At 49.1% G+C, this 19424-nt stretch overlaps 2 protein-coding genes across 2 annotated transcripts; both read left to right on the forward strand.

Moving 5' to 3' along the window:
- The first annotated feature begins 361 nt into the window (after positions 1-361).
- LOC134055016 (keratin, type II cytoskeletal 6A-like) lies at positions 362-6299 on the forward strand. The gene is made up of 9 exons (XM_062511121.1): positions 362-931; positions 1481-1695; positions 3337-3397; positions 4021-4116; positions 4366-4530; positions 4929-5054; positions 5253-5473; positions 5769-5803; positions 5977-6299. Exons 1-9 carry the CDS (start codon positions 362-364, stop codon positions 6297-6299), a joined length of 1812 nt encoding a protein of 603 aa, XP_062367105.1.
- A 7597-nt stretch (positions 6300-13896) lies between these two features.
- LOC134055022 (keratin, type II cytoskeletal 75-like) lies at positions 13897-18161 on the forward strand. The gene is made up of 9 exons (XM_062511127.1): positions 13897-14391; positions 15335-15549; positions 16058-16118; positions 16312-16407; positions 16651-16815; positions 16995-17120; positions 17361-17581; positions 17830-17861; positions 17965-18161. The coding sequence occupies exons 1-9, from the start codon at positions 13897-13899 to the stop codon at positions 18159-18161; spliced, it is 1608 nt and encodes a 535-aa protein (XP_062367111.1).
- Positions 18162-19424: the final 1263 nt, after the last annotated feature.

A 19424-nucleotide genomic window follows, 5' to 3' on the forward strand; every position in this document is an offset into this window, starting at 1 on the left:
GGGAATCATGTTGCATCCTGCCCCTGAGTGCAGACCTTGTCCCATTCAATTCTAATTCCATGACTCAGAGCGGCGGCTTTGGTGGAGGGGGGAGCTCCCTCTCGCCGTTACTTTCCTGCCTGCAAACAATGCATTTTTCAGCGCCTCGCCGTAGCCAAGGTGTGTTTGACAAGGCAAGTTGCTGCAAGGCACGTCAAGTTCTGAATTCCCGTGCCAAGTTTTCCAAGCAGATAAAAGAGGAGGCTCCCAAGCTCTCCCATTACAGGGGTTTCTGTCTCCATTGCCTTCTGCTCTTTTTCTGCTGCACGGCCTTTTTTAGTTTTCTTCTCTCCTACTCTTTGTTTTCCCAGCTGAACCAGCCATGAGCCGAATCTCTTTCAGATCATCTACTGGAGGGGGCATGAGGGGCTTTAGCTCAGGCTCTGCTATCGTAGGAGGTGGTGGCTGTGGGACCAGAAGCAGTTTTAGCTCTGTCTCTGTCTCCAGAGTTGGAGGAGGAAGAGCTGGAGGTGGAGGAGGCTTTGGAGCTGGCGGTGGTTTCGGCAGCAGAAGTCTCTATAACTTAGGTGGAAGCAAAAGAATTTCCTACAGCTCAGTCGGTGGAGGTCTACGAAGCGGAGCCGGGGGCGGATATGGCTTTGGTCTTGGCTATGGTGGTGGAGCAGGCACTGGCTTTGGCTTAGGAGGAGCCGGTGGTGGTGGTGGCTACGGGCTGGGAAGTGGATTTGGGCTGGGAGGGCCTGGATTTGGTGGCCGAGGTGGCCCTGGGTTCCCTGTTTGCCCACCTGGTGGCATCCATGAAGTGACTGTCAACCAGAGCCTCCTGGCACCCCTCAAGCTGGATATCGATCCGGAAATCCAGAAGGTGCGAACACAGGAGAGGGAGCAGATCAAGACCCTCAACAACAAATTTGCCTCCTTCATCGACAAGGTGAGAGTTTGGTCTGAACCATTAAGCCATGCATGCTATCAGCTGCCTTGGGGAAAAAACTTCAGGATGAGACTTCATTTTAGGGACTTGCCTGAACTGATCCCAGCCAACAAACAGTGTGGGCTCGGCTGAAAATTAAGAACTGTTTTATGTTTCCTCTTAGCAAGGATGAGTTTTTCAGCACCTTAAATTATTGACAAAATAATTCTGTCTCTTCCTGGTAAAAACCATCCCATGGTGGATGGATCATCCCTTCTACAATGGGGTAGAACTGGTTTAAACCAGTAAGGTGCGCTGAGCATCTTCTGGGGGCAAAAACATTGAATTTGCAAGTGTGTTTAAAACACCTGAAAAAATCTTGCTAAACATCTCCAGAAGCTTCTAATACTTTTGAGAATCCAATTTCCTAAACTGAGATACTCCTAATAATTCCCCTCTGATTGTCCCAACATCTCTGGACCTTTTCTGTTGGTGATCCTACCTTTTCCTGGCAGTTGTGAGATTTTTTGTGTGTTGTTCACACATGTTGCTGGTTTTGTCCCTCCTCAGGTGCGTTTTTTGGAGCAGCAGAACAAGGTGCTGGAGACCAAGTGGACACTCCTCCAAGAGCAGGGTCATACTGTTACTAGGAAGTCCCTGGAGCCCATTTTCGAAGCCTACATCAACAACCTCCGGCGGCAGCTCGACAGCCTGATGGGAGAGAGGGGCCGGCTGGACTCTGAGCTCCGGAGCATGCAGGACATGGTGGAAGACTTCAAGAACAAGTAAGGGGTTGTGTTCTGCAGCATAAGTCATTCCAGCCAGGAAAATCCAGCCAGGTGCTCATTCCTGCTGGTGCACACATTGTGTTTGATCCAGGTTCCTCTTCCCAGCATAAAACATGTTCCCAGAATTACCCCTTGTTGTTTTACATTTATTGTGAGCAAGGTCAGTGTTTAGCACAGAGTTCCTGGGGAACTGCTTCAGCATAACAGAGGTCATGATCTGATTCCTGGAGTCTCCTAAAATAATACACCAGGAGACAGAAAAATCAGTAAATTGTGAGGATGATAGACAGGCAAAACCAAAATGAAATGTAGTCAATAAATTTCCAGCTCCAAAATCCCCCATTTCCCATTCTGTGAAGGAAATTCCAGCCTTTCTAGAAGGCCCACGTGACCTGGGAATGCTTGGGCTCATGCAGCTCCCATCATCTGGAAAATGATCAGCCTTTTGCCAAAAATTTCCCTGGGGAGGGAATTAACCCCCTGCTGAGACATGGGACCCAGTGGAGGGGGGATTGATCGTTCTCAGGACATGCCAGTCAGCACCTGCTGCCTGGAGGGGATTTTTGGGAGGATTTTTAGGTCATTTTTAGGCCATTGCCATTTTATTTGGCTGAGAACAATATGTCCTTTCTTCAACCAGCCCTGTCTGACTACAAATTTGAGAATCACTCTGCAGGGCTAGAATATGTTAATATTAGGTAGTTAAGCAGGGGAAGAGACAGATTTTTGGGAGACGGGCTGGGAAGATGACACTTAAATCCAATAGGAGGGACTGGCAGAGTTCCTGGTGTGGTTTTGGGTGCATTTGAGGTCTTTAAATGTGTTCTAGGCTTTTAGAAATATTGGTCAAGCTCCAAACGATTAATTCTACACTCTGGAATTCAGAGCTACCTCCTGGGAAAGAGAACACATTTTATTTCAAGTCTAGAGCTTGTTCCTACTCCACTGGTTAATTCCCACCTCTTCCCTTGTCCACTCAGAGATCTCACTGCAGGAAAAACTCTGCCAATATTAGTGAGAGAACTGGCACAAACCTGCCTTTGAAAGCCAGGTCTTTGTCTCAAGAGCCTGCATGTTTTGTCTACTTTCTAGCTAAGCCCTGCCCTGATTATCTGATGAGAGGATGTTGCTCAGAGCCATAAAAAGTTCCACAGAACCACTGTCAGAGCTGTAATGATCCTCTCTTGCACAACCATGGAGTTTTTTGTTTTAATTAAATGCTGCAATGGGTTCTTCAGAACCATTAGCATTATTATAATACCAAATATCAAATGATTGCTTTATTATACATTTGTAGGCATTGCAGTGCAGCTTTGTTGAAAGTCTTTTGCATAACTTTGCTTGGAGCGAAGGTCACAGGGAATGGCTGCTCCTGCTTCCTGCCAAAACGGGCTCTGAATCTGCACATTTATGTATGAGCTTGACTTTATGGGCAGTGATTAAAATATATTAATTTAAGTGGGACTATGCACACCATGGAGTCCCACAGTTCAAAGACAGTAATATTTGCTCTGTGTCTGCTCTGGATAAACATGTGGGAGTAAGGAATATATCCATGAGCCACAACTGATGGTTTGGGAATGGGGTGCTCCCACCTCTTCATTCCATCCAAACCCCCCCACTCTTTTATCCTGGCAGATATGAAGATGAGATCAACCGGCGCACAGGTGCTGAGAATGAGTTCGTGGTCCTCAAGAAGGTGAGTGGTTTGGGAATTTTGAGCCAGGAAATGGAATTAACTCACCTTCAAGAGTTCAAGCAAGACTTGATGGGAGTTGGGGTCCTGCACTCTCATGGCTGGGTCAAGCTGTGACATCAGCACATCCTGGGCTGGGTCCTCCTGAGGCCAGGAATGGGCACAACCTTCTCTGTGCCGATAGAGCTGCCCTGTTTTCTGGTCTCTTGTGGCTCTGCTCAGCTCGGTCTCTGGTCACATCCTTGTGAGTCAGAGCTTTGCCTTCTGACCGAGAACCTGGTTCTGGCTCACAGTCAATGTCCAACATTATGTTAAAAAAATACCTTGATCACAAGGACATAAAAATGAACCTAAGAAACTGCTGGCAGTGGCACAGGTTGCCCAGGAAAGCTGTGGCTGCCCAATCCATGGAAGAGTTCAAGGCAATATGGTCTGTGTAAGGTGTCTTTGCCCATGGCAGGGGTGGGAATTGGATGAGCTTTCAGGTAGGTCCCTTCCAACCCGAATCATTCCATGATTCCACAATTCTATGAATAATAGACCTGGAAGCGGTCACAGTCCCACTGGTGTCCTGAAGCCCCTTTGGGCTCTGGTTTCATCAGAAACCATTGGTATCTTCTCTTTAGGATGTGGATGGTGCCTACATGAACAAGATTGAGCTCCAGGGCAAGGCTGATGCACTGGCAGAGGAAATCAACTTCCTGAGAGCTCTGTACGAGGCGGTGAGTGGTTCCTGGAGAGCATCCCCCAGCACCTGCCCCGTGGATCCCACACCCAGGGCTCTATGGAACCAGAGGAGAAGGTGGTCCCAGCCTTTTGGAAATGATAATGCAGAAATAAGTTACAAAATGGAGATGGAACAGGGGAAATGCAAGAAAACATCTTGTCGGGGAGGACTCCCAAATCACATCATCTCTGTGGTTTCCACCATGAATTCCAGACCATTGATTTAATTTCTGCATCTTCTGCAGGAGTTGTCCCAGATGCAGCAGCAAGTGTCCGACACCTCTGTGGTCCTGTCCATGGACAACAACCGGAACCTGGACCTCAACAGCATCATCGCCGAGGTCAAGGCGCAGTATGAGGACATCGCCAACCGGAGCCGTGCCGAGGCCGAGGCTTGGTACCAGAACAAGGTGGGTAACCAGGGTGACAGACTGATTTATGTGGTCAGAAATGATCAGAAATTATTTCCCATCATCTGAGGGGAGACAGGGATGAGATGTTCAAAAGTTTTGACTTTGGGCTCACAGAGTCACTGGTAGAACTGGCCTTAAACACTTCCCCTTCCAGTTTCTTGTAGGTGACAATGCCCAGGTCCCCTGTCCCATCAGGCACTGCCTTCCCAGCACATATTGAGAGCTCCTTAGCCATTCCAAGTGCCGTTATTCCATGGGCGGATTTCAGAGGAATCTTGTCCCCCACCCCTTAACCCATACCCAGACCTACACTTTGTTTCCTGAAGCCCCCTCACCCTTTCCTGAGCTCCCAGTGCTCACCAGTGGTCTCTGCTCTCATCCTTTCCCTGCACCAGTACGAGGAGCTCCAGGTCTCTGCCGGGAGACATGGGGATGACCTGAGGAACACCAAGATCGAGATTTCAGAAATCAACCGAATGGTCCAGAGGCTGCGGAATGAGATTGACAGTGTGAAGAAACAGGTAGGAGGAGGATGGTCTGGCAGAGCAGGCAGAGATAGGTGGGAGGTGGTGGTCAGACACAGCAGGAAGAGCCAGCTCCCATCAGGAGCCCCCAGTGCCATCCTGGGAGTCACCAGCCAGTGTCCACAGTCCCCCAGCAACAGAGAGAGTGGTTTGGGGAGCCCAAATGAAATGACTGCTTGTTCTTCCCACTCCCAGTGTGCCAACCTCCAAGCAGCCATTGCTGAGGCGGAGGAGCGTGGGGAGATGGCCCTCAAGGACGCCAAGGCCAAGCTGACCGAGCTGGAGGATGCCCTGCAAAAAGCCAAGGCTGACCTTGCACGGCAGCTCCGGGAGTACCAGGAGCTCATGAACGTCAAACTGGCCCTGGACATTGAGATTGCGACCTACAGGAAGCTGCTGGAGGGCGAGGAGAGCAGGTGAGGACATGTGGACCTGCTGTGTGCTGACCAGGGACCATCTCCTTGGGGTCAAACAGCTCTTCCCAAGGGGCTGGAACACCAGGGCAGACCGAGGGATGGTTGAAATTTTGAACTTGGTAGCCAAAGTTTTGTCTCCAGCTCTTGGTACCTGATACTGATAAAAATGAGCACTATCACCTTTCACCTGTAACACAGAACACACCCCACCTTACCAAAGGCCATGGCAGGCCTAATTAGATGGTCCCACGGACAAGGTTTTGGCATTATTGTTCACTTTCCCCTTTCCCACCAGGCTTGCTGGAGAAGGAGTCGGAGCTGTCAGTGTCTGTGAGTATCACCTCCCTTCCACCTCTTCATATTCCCCTCCTTCCACCTCTTTGTATCTGCTCCCTTTCCACCTTTCCCCACCCACCCATCACCAAGGGGGTGACAAGGTGGTGCTCTCCCCACCTTGGAGGTCCAGCTGTCCCCTCACATAAGTGTTCCTGTTTCATTCCCAGCTGTGGTCAGCAGCTCCAGTGGGATGGGCTATGGTGGCGGGAGCTGCCTGGGCCTGGGCGGGGGGCTCGGCATGGGCGGCGGCGGCAGCAGCAGCTACACCATGAGCAGTGGTGGCTTTGGAGGCAGCGGAGGCTTCGGAGGCAGCGGAGGCTTTGGAGGCAGCGGAGGCTTTGGAGGCGGCAGTGGAGGCTTCTCTGGGGGGCACAGCTATGGCGGAGGCAGCTCCTTCAGCTCTGGGAGCAGCCGCGGCGTCAGCTCCAGCACAGGAGGCAGTGTCAGGATCGTCTCCAAGACCACCACCAGCAAAAAGACCATCAGATAAGGCTGGCAAGCATTATGACCATCGGCAATTCCGGCCTCCTGCCCTGCAGATCATGGTGTAAATAGCAGCGCTAGAGCCTCTCCTTCCTCCATCCTTCACCTCTGGGGCAGCAGGGGCGACCAGGACCCCTCTGTGAGAATCTGGAACACCTTTGGCTGAAGCACAGGTTGTAACAGGTCACTGGCTGGGCACGGACCCTGTGGTGCCCCTCTGTCAGCAAGCCCTTGGTCTCTCCTCAAAGTCAGGTGTTTAAAGGGAAGTGGAAGCACTGTGTGGAATGGCAACAACCATTTCATTAATCCCATTCCAAGGGTGAATCACAGCCTTGTGGGACCACAGTCCCAGATCCTCAGCAGTGAAAACACCTCCAAGAGGCTCTAAAAGCCTCTGCCCCTCAACACATGTTACAACCTCCAAAGGTTTTGTCTGCAATTGGAGATATCTTCCAGCCCCTTCTGTTTTCTCTGGCACTTGTGGGAAAGGTTTTTGCTTTGTGTGTATAAGATTTCTAACCACTTGTCTTCATGGCTGTAGCCTCCTCACTTCCATGCCTAACCTACTGTAAGGTCCAATAAAAGAGCATTTGTAATTTTTAAACTCTGCTGGGTTTTGGCATTTCTTCCCTCCTCCTGCTGTGGGTGTTGGTCTGTGCCACGTCCCTGCTGCACTGGGGACACCCTGAGGGCAGTTCCTGAGACAGGACTGGCTCCTCGAGGAAACAAAACTTGGTTTTAGGACTTGGGCTCTAGGACAAGTCGGGGCAAATGGAAAGGAGGGTGGGATGAACAGCCCAGGTCTGCACCTATGGAAGGTGCCCCTGCCCATGGTGTGTGGGTGGGTGGAACTGACTGCTTGTTCTTCCAACCAAAGGTCCCTTCCAACCAAACTATTCCATGATTCTACAGATGGAGAACTGAGGCACAGGAAGGAAAAGCTGCCTCAGAACTGAGCCAAAAGCTGAATGAATCCCACTGTGGAGGTTACCTGCAAAGTTGCACTTTTCTGCCTGTCAGTTCAGGAGGAAGTGCAGGGAAGTGGGGAAAAGGAAGGTGATCCACAAAGGCTTATTTGGGATTCATGGGCTGGCTCATGCAGGGCATGGCTCAGCCATTAGTTTGTACAAGCAGGAGTAAATTGTACAACAGAGGAGCCCACCTCTAGCATCAGCACCATGGTAAGGACACAGCAAGATTGGCACACAGCAGGAAGGGGGTGGAGCAGGTGGACATTGCCCTGATTGGGAAGAGCAGCTTCAGAGGCAGGCACAGGGCAAAGCACCTAAAATCTGCACACACACTGTTTGCACATGGAGGTTTCCCTGGGACATGCAAATACCCCATGAAACATGCTGGCTGCTCCTCTGCAAGGGCAGTTTCAGGTCCTCAGGTTCATTTGGAGTGAGGTCTTCCAAGGTGCTCACAGCATTTCAGTCTCCCAGTTCCTATCCAGATGCCTGGGAGGTTTCCATGACCTGGCTGGTTGGGGGATTTCAGCTGAGATTCCATACCAATCCCTCCTAGGGCTGCCTCCTGTGCTCCAGCTCCCTGCCTGTGCCAGGTGTGGATCCTGGCAGGAATGGGACAGAACCAGGCAAGGTGGGAATCCAGCCCCAACAGCAGGACAAGAACCATGGGCAAGGAAAGAGCTAGGAAAGAAGGGGGGCAGATGAGGAATGACCTTAGTCCTTTGGGAATGCTGGTCCCAGAAGGAGATGGTTGGTGCCCATCAACCCATCCCTCAATCCCTGCAACCCTCAGCTGGAAATGGAGAGGAGAGGAGGTGTCAGCTGGGTCTGCCAGAAAAAGCCCCTCGTGCAACATTCCAGAGTAGCTTTCCAGAGAAAAGCCTCCGAACTCCCACACCAACAGGACCCCCTCATCCATCACCTGGTGCATGTGTGAGCCCTGGCCAAGCCAGCTGAGCATCTCCAGCAGGTGGGGACCCAGAGCAGGGAAAGGGATGGTCCCGCCCAGTGGTGAGATGAACATCCAAAGCTCCACTCCAACACATGGGAAGGGTCACAGAACGATACCTTGGGAAAGCTGGGGCAGCCCATTTGCACCAGAGGAGGTTTCATGGTGGGTGAATGGTTGGGCTCTGTTAATTGAAGAGTTTTACCCACTTTTCAAGCATCTGGCCTTATTTCTTAGACTGATTTGAGGGAATGGGGACAAGCTCCCAGAGCCGAGGTGGTGGCTGGAAGCAGAGCAGCCCAATTTGTTGGGTTTTATAATTGAAAATGGAATATTGAGTATTATTGAAAATCTGATGGTTTTTGGTTTTTAACCCAAGTTGCACAACACATTGTTCCGTTGGCCACATCAACACATGGGTCCACCACCAATGAACCCTCCATGAAACATCTTTGCCAAATCTTTACTTATCCCCATGTCAGCAGGACTGCTCATGAACCTCTGTGAGCCAGTGAAACATCTTTGCCAAATTCTTACTCATCCCCATGGCAGGATAGAGAGCTCCTGAGCCTCTGTGAGCCAGTGCTGGGTTTGTCTCCTGCACTCTGAGGGTAAGGATGCAGCCAAAAACAGCCCTGAGCAGCTCTATGTCTTCTTTTTCGAGTGAAGTGTTCTAAGAACACATCCTGGGACATCTTTGCATCTTGCAGAGCAGATGCAAGAAGCTGTATTCAACTTCCATCCTCCTGATTTGCAGACACCTGGAAAATTTGACATATTCAAGTCAAACCTGACATGTGATTTTAGCTGCCACCAAAATACTGGGTGAAATATTTTCTGAAACCAAACATTTAATTTCAACGTTTCCTGTGGGAATGATCCTGTCCTGAAACACTGAAGCAACTGCTCTTAACAAATCCAAAACAAAAATTTGCAGCTTTTTTGACTCAAAAGAAGAATTTCCATCAAAGAAAAATATTTTAATTTGCAAATTGTTTATTTGCACAGGCTGCAAATGAAACAAGACACAAAATGCCTGCAGGAAAGACAACACAGGATGCAGCAAATCCAGAGTGGAACAATATTCCCAGCTGCCATCTGCTCAGCTGGAGTAATATGCTGCAGCCCAAAGCAGTTGGAGGTCAGGAATGGAACCAGTCCCTCAGGACAACAGAGTGGTAAATAAACACGAGGGCCCCTGGAATTGCTACCCTGTGATTGGATCCACTTTCCAGGACACATGGAGACTCCTTGTTTATCTTCCCAGCTCCTTGTGCCAACCCAGCTGCTTTAACAGGGAAAAATTAAACTCCACACCAGCACCATGGATCTTCAGAAGGAAAACCAAGCCAGGAGCAGGATGGAGCTGAGGGATGTGGAATGTGCACAGAGCTCACCAAAACTGTGGATCTCCCCACCAACACCATTTCCAGGGCTCTGTGTTCTTTACTGAGAGAGAAGACATGCCCCAGGGCCAGGAGAAAGGATGGGACAGGACAAACACCCTGTGACCACCTTCAACCTTCGGAGTTCATGTTTTCATGTGGGGTCACAACCCCAGCAGCCCAGCCTGGGGCAGGGGATTCTCCAAAGGCATTACAAAGAGATGTGGAGGACCCAGGTTCCTTCAGGTGCCACCAGCCAGGCACCAGAACAGGATAAAGGAGGTACCAGACCCCTCCAAAAATCTGAGGGTCCTTCAAGATGCAACAGAGCCCAGGGAGAACAAGCCCTCCCAGCTGTGTGGCAGGCAGCAGTGATGGAGCTGAAGTTCTTTGCAAAGCCTGGACTGTGCTGGAATCTCTGTGCTGGCACAGAAAACAATTATCTGGGGAAAGCAGGTCACACTTACACTTCAAAGTCAACCAGGAGCTGGAGCTGACTGGCCTGCAGATACTGCTGGGAACGGGCTCAAAGGGCCCAGTGCAGGGCAACACCTATGGGAAAACTTCTGAGGAGCTCATCGTCATTCATCCCTTCAGGAAATGGGATTCTTGGACACTCGCCTCCCACCCAGGGGGCCTCAGAGGGGCCTGGCCCCAGAGCACAGGGATGCTGTGAGCTCAGTGGTCTCCCATGGAAAAACCTCAGTCCTGCTGGTCTTCATTAACGTGAGATGAAATAGTAAATTACGCCCAAAATGAGTCGGGTTTGAATTTAGCTTGGAAGCCCAAGTTTAACCCAAAGGCTTTAATTTAAGCAATTAACCTAAATTACAGCCTTGATTTTGCTGATAATTAAACTGAGATTAGGTAGCACAGGTGAACCAATGCAAAGTACTTTGACGTGCTCTTGTTTTACAAATATGGTTATTTTTGCAAACAAAACACAGAGAGGAACATCCAAAAATTTCAGCCTGAGAAGTTGCATCAGATGAAGGATTCTGAGGTGGATTCTGACAGGAGCAGTGGACCAGATGGATGGAGAGAAGGTGATGAAAAACTGTTGGAGGCATCCCTGTCCACCAAACCACAGGAAAATGGCTCAGATTTCTCACTAAAGGGGCTGGAGTTGCATTTATTGCTCTGACAGAGGCAGAACTCTGTAATCTCAAAGGAGAGGTTTTTACCTTGACAGCATGTGGTGCCAGATGCAAATTTAGCCAAGACTTTACTCCCAGGTTTGCAGTGTTTGTTAAGTGTTCTCCTGCCTCTCACTCTGAGCTTGCAGTGACTGCTTATCATGAGGAGAAGGAGGGAAGGGAGCTCCAGAGCCTGCCCAGCCTCTCTCACACCAGGGGTGTCTGGCCCAGAGGGACCTGCCCTGACACAGCTCCGGAGGTGAGATCAAGAAGAAAAGCTCCCAAGCAGTGGGTGAGCTCCAGCACCATCCTCTGTATCAGGAGGTCCCTGCGCCAGAGCAGAAAATCTATTCCATGTCTGGAGGTGCAGTAGCATGGGAGACACTCCCCTGGGAGCGACCTGGAAACCCTGCATTTCACCAACACAGCAGGGTGGGGACCCTGCTTTCCATCAGCCCATACCCCAAACCTGCAGCTACAGTTCCTTGTGCTCCCAGTTCTGCCTTTTGTAATTACCTCTGAAATTCCTTCCGGATGAGTGACGACCACATCACCTCCACCCTGGCAAAATGTGGAATGGAAAGAAATTAATTCCTTCTCAGTTGCTTGGAGGAGCTGCATTATTACTACTGTTATTAACCATGGGCTCCAACACACTCAGTGGATTCCTTTGCCAAAAAAAGACAAGTTTCAGATGTAAAGGGAGCCTGAGGGGGAAAAGGAAAGCACTGACACATCCCAGTGAGAGAACTGGGGGGGCTCTGCCCTGCACACCCAGACTCCCCACATTGTTTATCTCCCTGGGGAGGTGGGATCTGCCCTTTGGTGCTGATCTCCACTTGAAAAATTGGAATAAAACTCCTTTCAGGTACTCAGAGTTAGAAGAGATGGAGAGAGCTGAGAGAGCTATTCCCAAAGGACCTATGGGCTGGCAACTTCCAGCTGCTTTTGAGTATCTTACAGTCATGGAGTGGTTTGGGTGGGAAGGGACTTCAAATCCCATCCCATCCCTGCCATGGCAGGGACACCTTCCACTATCCCAGGCTGCTCCAAGCTGGCCTTGGACACTTCCAGGGATTGGGCAGCTGGCCACACTCACAGGGAGAATTTCTTCCCCATATCCAACCTAATTTTTCCCTCTTTCAGCTGGAAACCTTTCTGCCTGGGATTGGAATCCAGAATTGTGGGAATGAATCTCATGACCTCAAGTCCTGATATCTGTCTGTTGGTGGGCAAAGCCCCCAGACTGATCAATAATCTTCTCAAAAATGCCCTTTGGACACAGACTTTGCTTACAATCTGTTGGCTTCCAGCTCCCAGGGGTGCAATCAGACCCAATGACAGAGCCCCACTCTGCAAAACCTGCAGGATTCAGCCCTTCCTTGCAATATAAACTCAGCCTGGCAGTAAACACAAAACCAACCTGACAAACCCTGTCTAAGAATAACACTGAATTTTAAACATCCATTGCAAACATCATCCCTCAAACATCTGGGAAATAATGGGAACACAAAAAATTTCTGGGAGTTTCCTGCACTTGGACACATTGCCAGGCAGCAGCAGATGGAAGCATAACTGCCCCACCATGGTGATTCTTCATCATTCCATTGATTCCTCATTATTCCATTCTTCCTGTGCTGCAGCAGCAGCTGCTCTGGCCTGCAGTCAGCACAAGCGGAAGCTGCTCAGGGGTATACACTTACAGTTTCAGCCTTTTGTATAAATAAATAAATAAAAATCCTATTTTCCCATATAACACAAAACACCACAAGCACTTTTTGTTCCTCAAAATGGATTATTTTTTACATTTTTTTCTTTTATTTTTTACTCAGACCACCTGTTAAATGCAAAGGGCTGTGCTGGTACCTGTGGTGGGAAAGGAAAGACACAGGATGTCCTGGAGTGTCCTGTGGATCTGGGCAGAGGGAATCCCATAGAGCACTTTCCAGTTGATTTCAGCAGGCAGGATCACACTTTCAGATGTGCTGAAAGAGCTGATTAAATCCTTGGGAAATGACATTGTGTTTATTAAGTGTGCATTGGGAATGGCCCCGGAGCGCTCCATTTCCACAGAGCCAGTGGAGTCAAAGCAGTTCCCATTCCCACAGTCTTTCCTCCTATGTATTTATTTCTGAGTTGTTTGCATGCTTGTTTTCATCCTGCTAAAATAAAGTCCAAACCCTCAAACCTCAGGTAGCAACACCTGTTTGTGACAGAGCTTAGTGGCAGCTATCAAAATCCACACAGGAACAAGATCTTGTCAAAATATTCAAATTTTTTTCATGCAATTATATTTTTTAAGACAGTGGAATAGGGCTGGAAAAACGGGATTTCCAGCAGGATTTCCAGAGGCATGGAGCAAAACGTTATCTGCCAATTTCTGTGGTGGCTCAGAGTGGACCACATAGTCCATGAAATCACAGGACGGTGTGGGTGGGAAGGGACCTTAAAAATCATCTAGTTCCATGGCCAGGGCCACCTTCCATAAACCAGGTTGCTCCAAGCACCATCCAACCAGGCCTTGGACACCTCTAGAGATGGGGTGTCCACAGTCTCTATGGGCAAGTTTCACAAGAATCTTATCACAGAGATAACCCAAAACCCCAGGATAAAACAATTGACTGCAGGGCTGGCTGTGGAACTGGCACTGGTCCTACCCCTAAAGCACAAGGATTTAAACTTTCCCAAGCCCTTCTTGTGAACAAAAGAAGGGGCAAAACAATCCTGAGGGGTGAAATTTTCCAATGACAGAGGTGTTGAGTGACAGGCACTTGGTGTTTTGCTGCTGATGCCCAGTGTGACTCATAGGCACTTTCTAGCTTTGAAATGGGGACGAGTCTGGCTGTCTACAAAGACTGGCGACAGTTATTCCCAAACAATTCCCTGTTGCTGAGAACCTGGGCTGTATTATTTCAGCAGGGCGTGTGTGCAGAGTGAGTTCACTCTCCAGAATGCTGTTGGACATGCCAAGCCTAATTCATCAGAAAGATGATCCACCTCATCCAACCCATCCCAAGCTCATACATGCATAAAAGGGCTCTCCCCAGCCCTTGCAGAGCACAGGTTCACCTCTCTCCTTTTCCTCCTACTCCTTGCTCCAGGCCAGCACCTTTGCTCCTTTATTCTAGCTGCAGCATCCACCCCAATCCAAAAAGCCCCAGCAATGTCTCGCCAATCCACCGTGAGGATTCAGAGGGGGAGAAGTGGCTTCAGTGCTGCTTCAGCTGTGGTCCCCAACACCTGCCGGACCAGCTTTAGCTCCTGCTCCGTCACCCGCCTGGGGAGCTGCAATGCTGGCAGTGGCTTTGCCAGGGTTGGGGGGGGCTTTGGAAGCAAAAGCCTCTACAACGTTGGTGGTTGCAAGAAGATCTCCGTGGCTGGAAGGGGTGGCAGCTTCTATGGCTCAGCAGGGTTTGGTGGTGGCGCCGGGAGCCTGTATGGGGGTGGCTTTGGTGCTCCAGCCAACCTTGGCTACGGATATGGGGCCTTTGGGGGTGGCCCTGGATTCCCAGCTGGGGGCATCCACGAAGTCTCCATCAATCAGAGCCTTCTGAAACCACTCAACTTAGAGATTGACCCCAACATCCAAAGGATCCGAAAAGAGGAGAAGGAACAAATCAAAACCCTCAACAACAAATTCGCCTCCTTCATTGACAAGGTGAGATCTGAGCTTTCCTAAATATCTGATTTTTTTGACAGGGACACTTTTCTTTTCTTCTTGATGAGGACCAAAGCTGATCAAGGAGGAATAAAAGTGATGAATGAGACTGGAAGACGCCCTGGAAGCTCCAGGGAATGGCACCTGTTCCATAACGGTTGCCATGAATTACTCATCCAGTATTTGAGTTCCCCCTTGTTTGCTGCTCCACATCTCACAGGCAGTGGGGAAAGAAATCTCCAGAGGACAATCCCACCCTTCTGGAGACTTCAGGCTCCTTCAGTGAGCATTTCAGGAGCCTTGGGAACAGCTTTGCAGATGATTAAATTAATTCCAGAAACCCACCTAAAATGACCAGGAAATTGGTACAAGGGAGAAGCAGCTTCTCAATGCTTGAATTCCCAAAACAGCATTTAAATCTGTCACCAAAATGTTTGGATTTTCAGTTCAAAATATCAAAATCTGATCCAAATCTGTCTGTCAACCACATTTCACTGATGCACAAGAACATCTGCTCAGTTCCTGCTCTGGTCAAGCTGCTTCTACTTGGTTTCAAGGAAAACGCTGCAATATTTTGGATGCTTAGTGGGGTAGGGGAGCCCTACTGAAGGGAAGGAGATGCAGTACCTAAGCAATGTTATTTTAATTAAAGAACAAGCCCTGCTTTGATCCTCATGCCATTTTGCTTACATTTTTCACTCAATGTCCCTGTACCTGGTCTCAATTTAAAGAATGAATGGGACACCAGAAAATCAAGGGTTGTTCCAGAGTTTGTAACACTGAACAGGATCCCTGTAGTCAAATCTTCCAACTGATGGGATTGTGGCTCTGAAAACCAGATAGAAAGAGCATTTCACCCTCTCAGCCAGACCCTCCCATTTGCAAGGAAACTCTCCCTAGTTTCTGTTCTTTCAAAGCCCATTCAGGATATTTCTCCTTTCAGGTCCGATTCCTTGAACAACAAAACAAAGTGCTGGAAACTAAGTGGAGTTTGCTGCAGGAGCAGGGAATGAAAACAGTGAAGAACAACCTGGAGCCGCTTTTCGAGACCTACATCAACAACCTGCGGGTGCAGCTGAACTCATTGCTAAGCGACAAGGGCAGGCTGGAGGGAGAACTCGTCAACACCCAGTACTTGGTCGAGGACTTCAAGAAGAAGTAAGTCTTGAGCTAATGCTCTACTCACCTGGGCAGGTGCAGCCTTTTTCCTCTCAACATCCTTAAACCAGCTGGGGAATCCTGGAGAATCTGGAATCCTGGAATTCTCAGAAGTCACATTTTCTCAAGGAGAAATTTTCTCAGTAACACAGTAACAGATCCAAGTACACCAACATTTAGGGAATAATTTGGAGCATGATCAAAGACTTATTAACTAAATTACCTACTGAGAGGGAAAAATTACACAGTAGGTCTGAAAGTTTCAGGGCAGCACGTTTTATTTGCTTAAAACAGCAGAAGGAGGATGACTAATGGCCAGAAATAAGTAAAAAATAATGGATCCGTTCAAATTGTTTTGATGTACTTGTTTTAACTGGTTCAGCTCCTGGTCTCTCATTGAGGGAAAAGAGCATTGTATGCAAAATGCTCTGAAGGAAATTCATTCCAGCAAACTCAAATCTCTCTGTTACCTGCCCAAACAAAAACTCCCTATTCTGTCCTCCTTTAGGTATGAAGATGAGATCAACAGGAGAACCATCGCAGAGAACGAATTTGTGACGCTCAAGAAGGTGAGAGCAAATTTCAAGGCACTGTGGGATGGCTCATTGTAGAGCTCTGATCACCTACTCAGTCACAAATCCATCCATTACAATTCCAACCCCTTTATTTTTTTTATGGTTTCTTCCCTGGACTGTTACCACAATGCATGTTCCTGATTTACTGATAAGGGTGTAAACCACCCAAAAATCTCTCATTCCCCAGGATGTAGATGCTTCCTACATGAACAAGGTGGAACTCCAAGCCAGGGCAGATGCACTGAGTGAAGAAATTAATTTCCTGAGAGCACTTTACGAAGCAGTGAGTACAACCAGCTCCAAAACATCCCGGGCCTCAGTGAAGAGCTTTTCTCCCTCCGTTCCTCTGAGAGCCTCTAATTCCTTCCCCCAGGAAATGCTAAATCCTTCCCCTCTATAGAGTTGCACCAACACACGAGCTGTTCAGATAACGATCTGTAACAGCCTCTCCCAGGTCTGCAGCTCATCTGGAAAGGTGAAAAGGCATCTCCCAAAGGAATTGCCTCATTCCCTGTGCTCTTTGCAGGAGCTGTCCCAGATGCAGACCCAGATCTCTGACACCTCTGTGGTTCTCACCATGGACAACAACCGGAACCTAGACCTGGACAGCATAATCTCTGAGGTCAAGGCACAGTACGAGGACATCGCCAACCGAAGCCGTGCTGAGGCCGAGTCCTGGTACCAGACCAAGGTGAAGGATCTGGGGTTTCCATGCTCTTATTTTCATATCTTGTCTGAAACAGATAAAGACTGACCCTTCCAAGAAATCCTTCCCAGCTGCTGATCTGGGCTTTAGAAGGAACTCTCAGGCTCCTGATAACTCCAAAACTGTTGGATTTTCCCTTGACTGGTTGTTCTTCTCTGTGACAGTACGAGGAGCTGCAGGCCACGGCTGGCAGGCATGGGGACGACCTCCGGAACACCAAGCAGGAGATCTCGGAGCTCAACCGCCACGTCCAGCGGCTCCGATCCGAGATTGACAGTGTGAAAAAACAGGTAAAGGGCAGCAAACCCCACTTCTAACCAATTTACCCCCAGACTTGCAAGGGATAGGAAGGAAAAGGTTGGAGCAACCTGAGCACTTCTACTCAGTTTGACCCTTTTTCATTCAAAAATAAAACTGTCAGTAAAACTGATGGAGCAGACGGTGCTGGGATAAAATCTTGTGATTGCAGGGGAGGTAAAGAACAACCTGGTCTGGGGTGGAGACTTTAAGCAGAGCTTTGTGTTCCATAGTGTGCAAACCTGAAAGCCACCATCACTGATGCTGAGGAACGTGGGGAGCTCACCCTCAAGGATGCCAGGGCCAAACTGGCCGAGCTGGAGGACGCTCTGCAACAGGCCAAGGCTGACCTGGCCCGACAGCTCCGGGAGTACCAGGAGCTCATGAACGTCAAGCTGGCCCTGGACATTGAGATTGCAACCTACAGGAAGCTGCTGGAGGGCGAGGAGTGCAGGTGGGTGGGAAACATCCAGCTCTGGGGCTGGGGATTGCACAGGAGAAGCTCAGCATTTCTGGAATGCTAAACAGAGCAGGGAGATTGTCCCAGAAAATGGAAATAACAAAAATCCATAAACTGTGCTGTGATTTTATTTTTCTTCACAAAGGCCTCGAGGAAATGTATCCTATTGTTCCCCCCCCTCACCCCCCCCCCCCATATCAACCGACTCCTAATCCTCTTCCCTGTGTTCCATCCCTGAACAGGCTGGCTGGAGATGGGGTCCCAGTGAATATCTGTAAGTCTCTAAAATATAAGAATTACCTTATTTAAATACTCCTGTGTCTCTGCACCAAGAAGCCAATGCCCAGAGATACTGAAACATTTCCTTCTCCTTGCAGCCGTCACCAGAACAACAGTGGGAACGGGATACGGAGGAGGGAGCAACCTCAGCGTGGGAGGGGGGATCTGCAATCTGGGGAACAGCTTCAACTGTGGGACTGTTCCTGGGGTGAGCAGCACCACCTTTGGAGCTGGCAGCAGCTCCAGCATGAAGTTTGTCTCCAGCTCCTCCACCAGAAGAAGTTACAGGAGCTAAGATTCTCCCTTCAGTCACCGCCACACAACAGAAAGCACCGAAACTGGTCCTTTACTGAAGTGTGGCAGGGTCAGCACAACCAGGGCTACCTGCACCCCAAGTCCTGTCCCATAGGAGCCCTACTTTAGGAACTCTCTCTCAGCTGTGTTGTCTCGCACACATCCTGTTGGGCTCAGCCCTGGAACCTGCGTCTCACTGGGTTAAATTTGCAGCTCACTTGCTCCAGCTCAGCAATTTTTTGGCCCGATTTTGTATATAAAATGTGTCCCATGACTGTTTGTCTCTCTTCACTTTCTGGGGTTTGTCTAATAAAAATGCACATATAATTTATTCTATCTTGTGGTCCTTTTAATTAAAGAGGTGCAAGAGCAAATACAAATACAGGTAACAAGAACTTTCCAATAGGCCCTGACCAGTTAAAGGCTCAGATTTTTGCTCCTCTCTCAGATTTACCGAATTTCACTGTCAGCAACCAAAGCACCCCAGACCACCAGAGCCTCAGAGGGAGGTTTGGTGTTGATTTCAACATTCCCTCCCCACTGTGCTGGGAAAACACCTGGAAGCCAACACCAGGACATGCCAAGGCAAGAGTCAGGCATAGGGGAAAAGGTCGGAGCTTCATTTGCTTCCAGCTCCCAGCCCATCGAGCATCCAAGAGCTTGGATCCTGGGTGTGGGATGCCAGTGCCAGGTGTGATATACTTGCACAAACCTCAGAAAAGAGGGAATTAATTCCCAGGGGAGCCAGAGCAACCCCCTGGCCTGTTCAGGTGAATCAACCATCCCAAACCCCTGGTCTCACCCACACCTTGCAGCCAGCAGTGCCAACATCTGCCTGAGTGGGCTGAGAGCCCTCCCTGGCTCAGGTGCTTAGTTTGGGTCCTGGTGCTGATGTTCCCTCTAGCCACACAGAGAGGCAGGATCAGGTCCTGACTCTGGTCAATAGGAATTATGAACTAGATACAGTCCCTCACTGAATTAAATGTCACTTATCCAGTAGCTATAAAAACACCCAAGAAAGGGATTTATTTCACTGTTGGGAAGTGAAAGTCTTCAAGATCCAGTGTTTCTTCAGGTTTTTAGGGTATGTGGGAGACAACGTCTTGTAGTAAGAAGGTGGAAGAAAAACCAGAGGAGGTTTAGGGATTTCAGACGTGGTTCTGACTAACTGGGAGTAATTAATGGAGAAGTAAAAGCAGAGAAACATCTACAGTGGCAGATCTCCCTTCTGGAAGGTTGCTTGCATGAACAGATGTGACTGGAA

The sequence above is a fragment of the Cinclus cinclus genome, chromosome 30, assembly GCF_963662255.1.
Source record: "Cinclus cinclus chromosome 30, bCinCin1.1, whole genome shotgun sequence".
Taxonomy (NCBI): Eukaryota; Metazoa; Chordata; class Aves; order Passeriformes; family Cinclidae; genus Cinclus; species Cinclus cinclus.

What these genes read in the sequence shown, in the direction of transcription:
- LOC134055022 (XM_062511127.1), top strand. Translation starts at nt 13,897, where the DNA reads ATGTCTCGCCAATCCACCGTGAGGATTCAGAGGGGGAGAAGTGGCTTC. An exon ending in TGAGAGCACTTTACGAAGCA is followed by an intron (nt 16,408 to 16,650) that starts GTGAGTACAACC and finishes TGCTCTTTGCAG; the next exon opens with GAGCTGTCCCAGATGCAGAC. An exon ending in CTGGAGGGCGAGGAGTGCAG is followed by an intron (nt 17,582 to 17,829) that starts GTGGGTGGGAAA and finishes ATCCCTGAACAG; the next exon opens with GCTGGCTGGAGATGGGGTCC.
- LOC134055016 (XM_062511121.1), top strand. Translation starts at nt 362, where the DNA reads ATGAGCCGAATCTCTTTCAGATCATCTACTGGAGGGGGCATGAGGGGC. An exon ending in AGGCTTGGTACCAGAACAAG is followed by an intron (nt 4,531 to 4,928) that starts GTGGGTAACCAG and finishes TCCCTGCACCAG; the next exon opens with TACGAGGAGCTCCAGGTCTC. An exon ending in TTGACAGTGTGAAGAAACAG is followed by an intron (nt 5,055 to 5,252) that starts GTAGGAGGAGGA and finishes TCCCACTCCCAG; the next exon opens with TGTGCCAACCTCCAAGCAGC.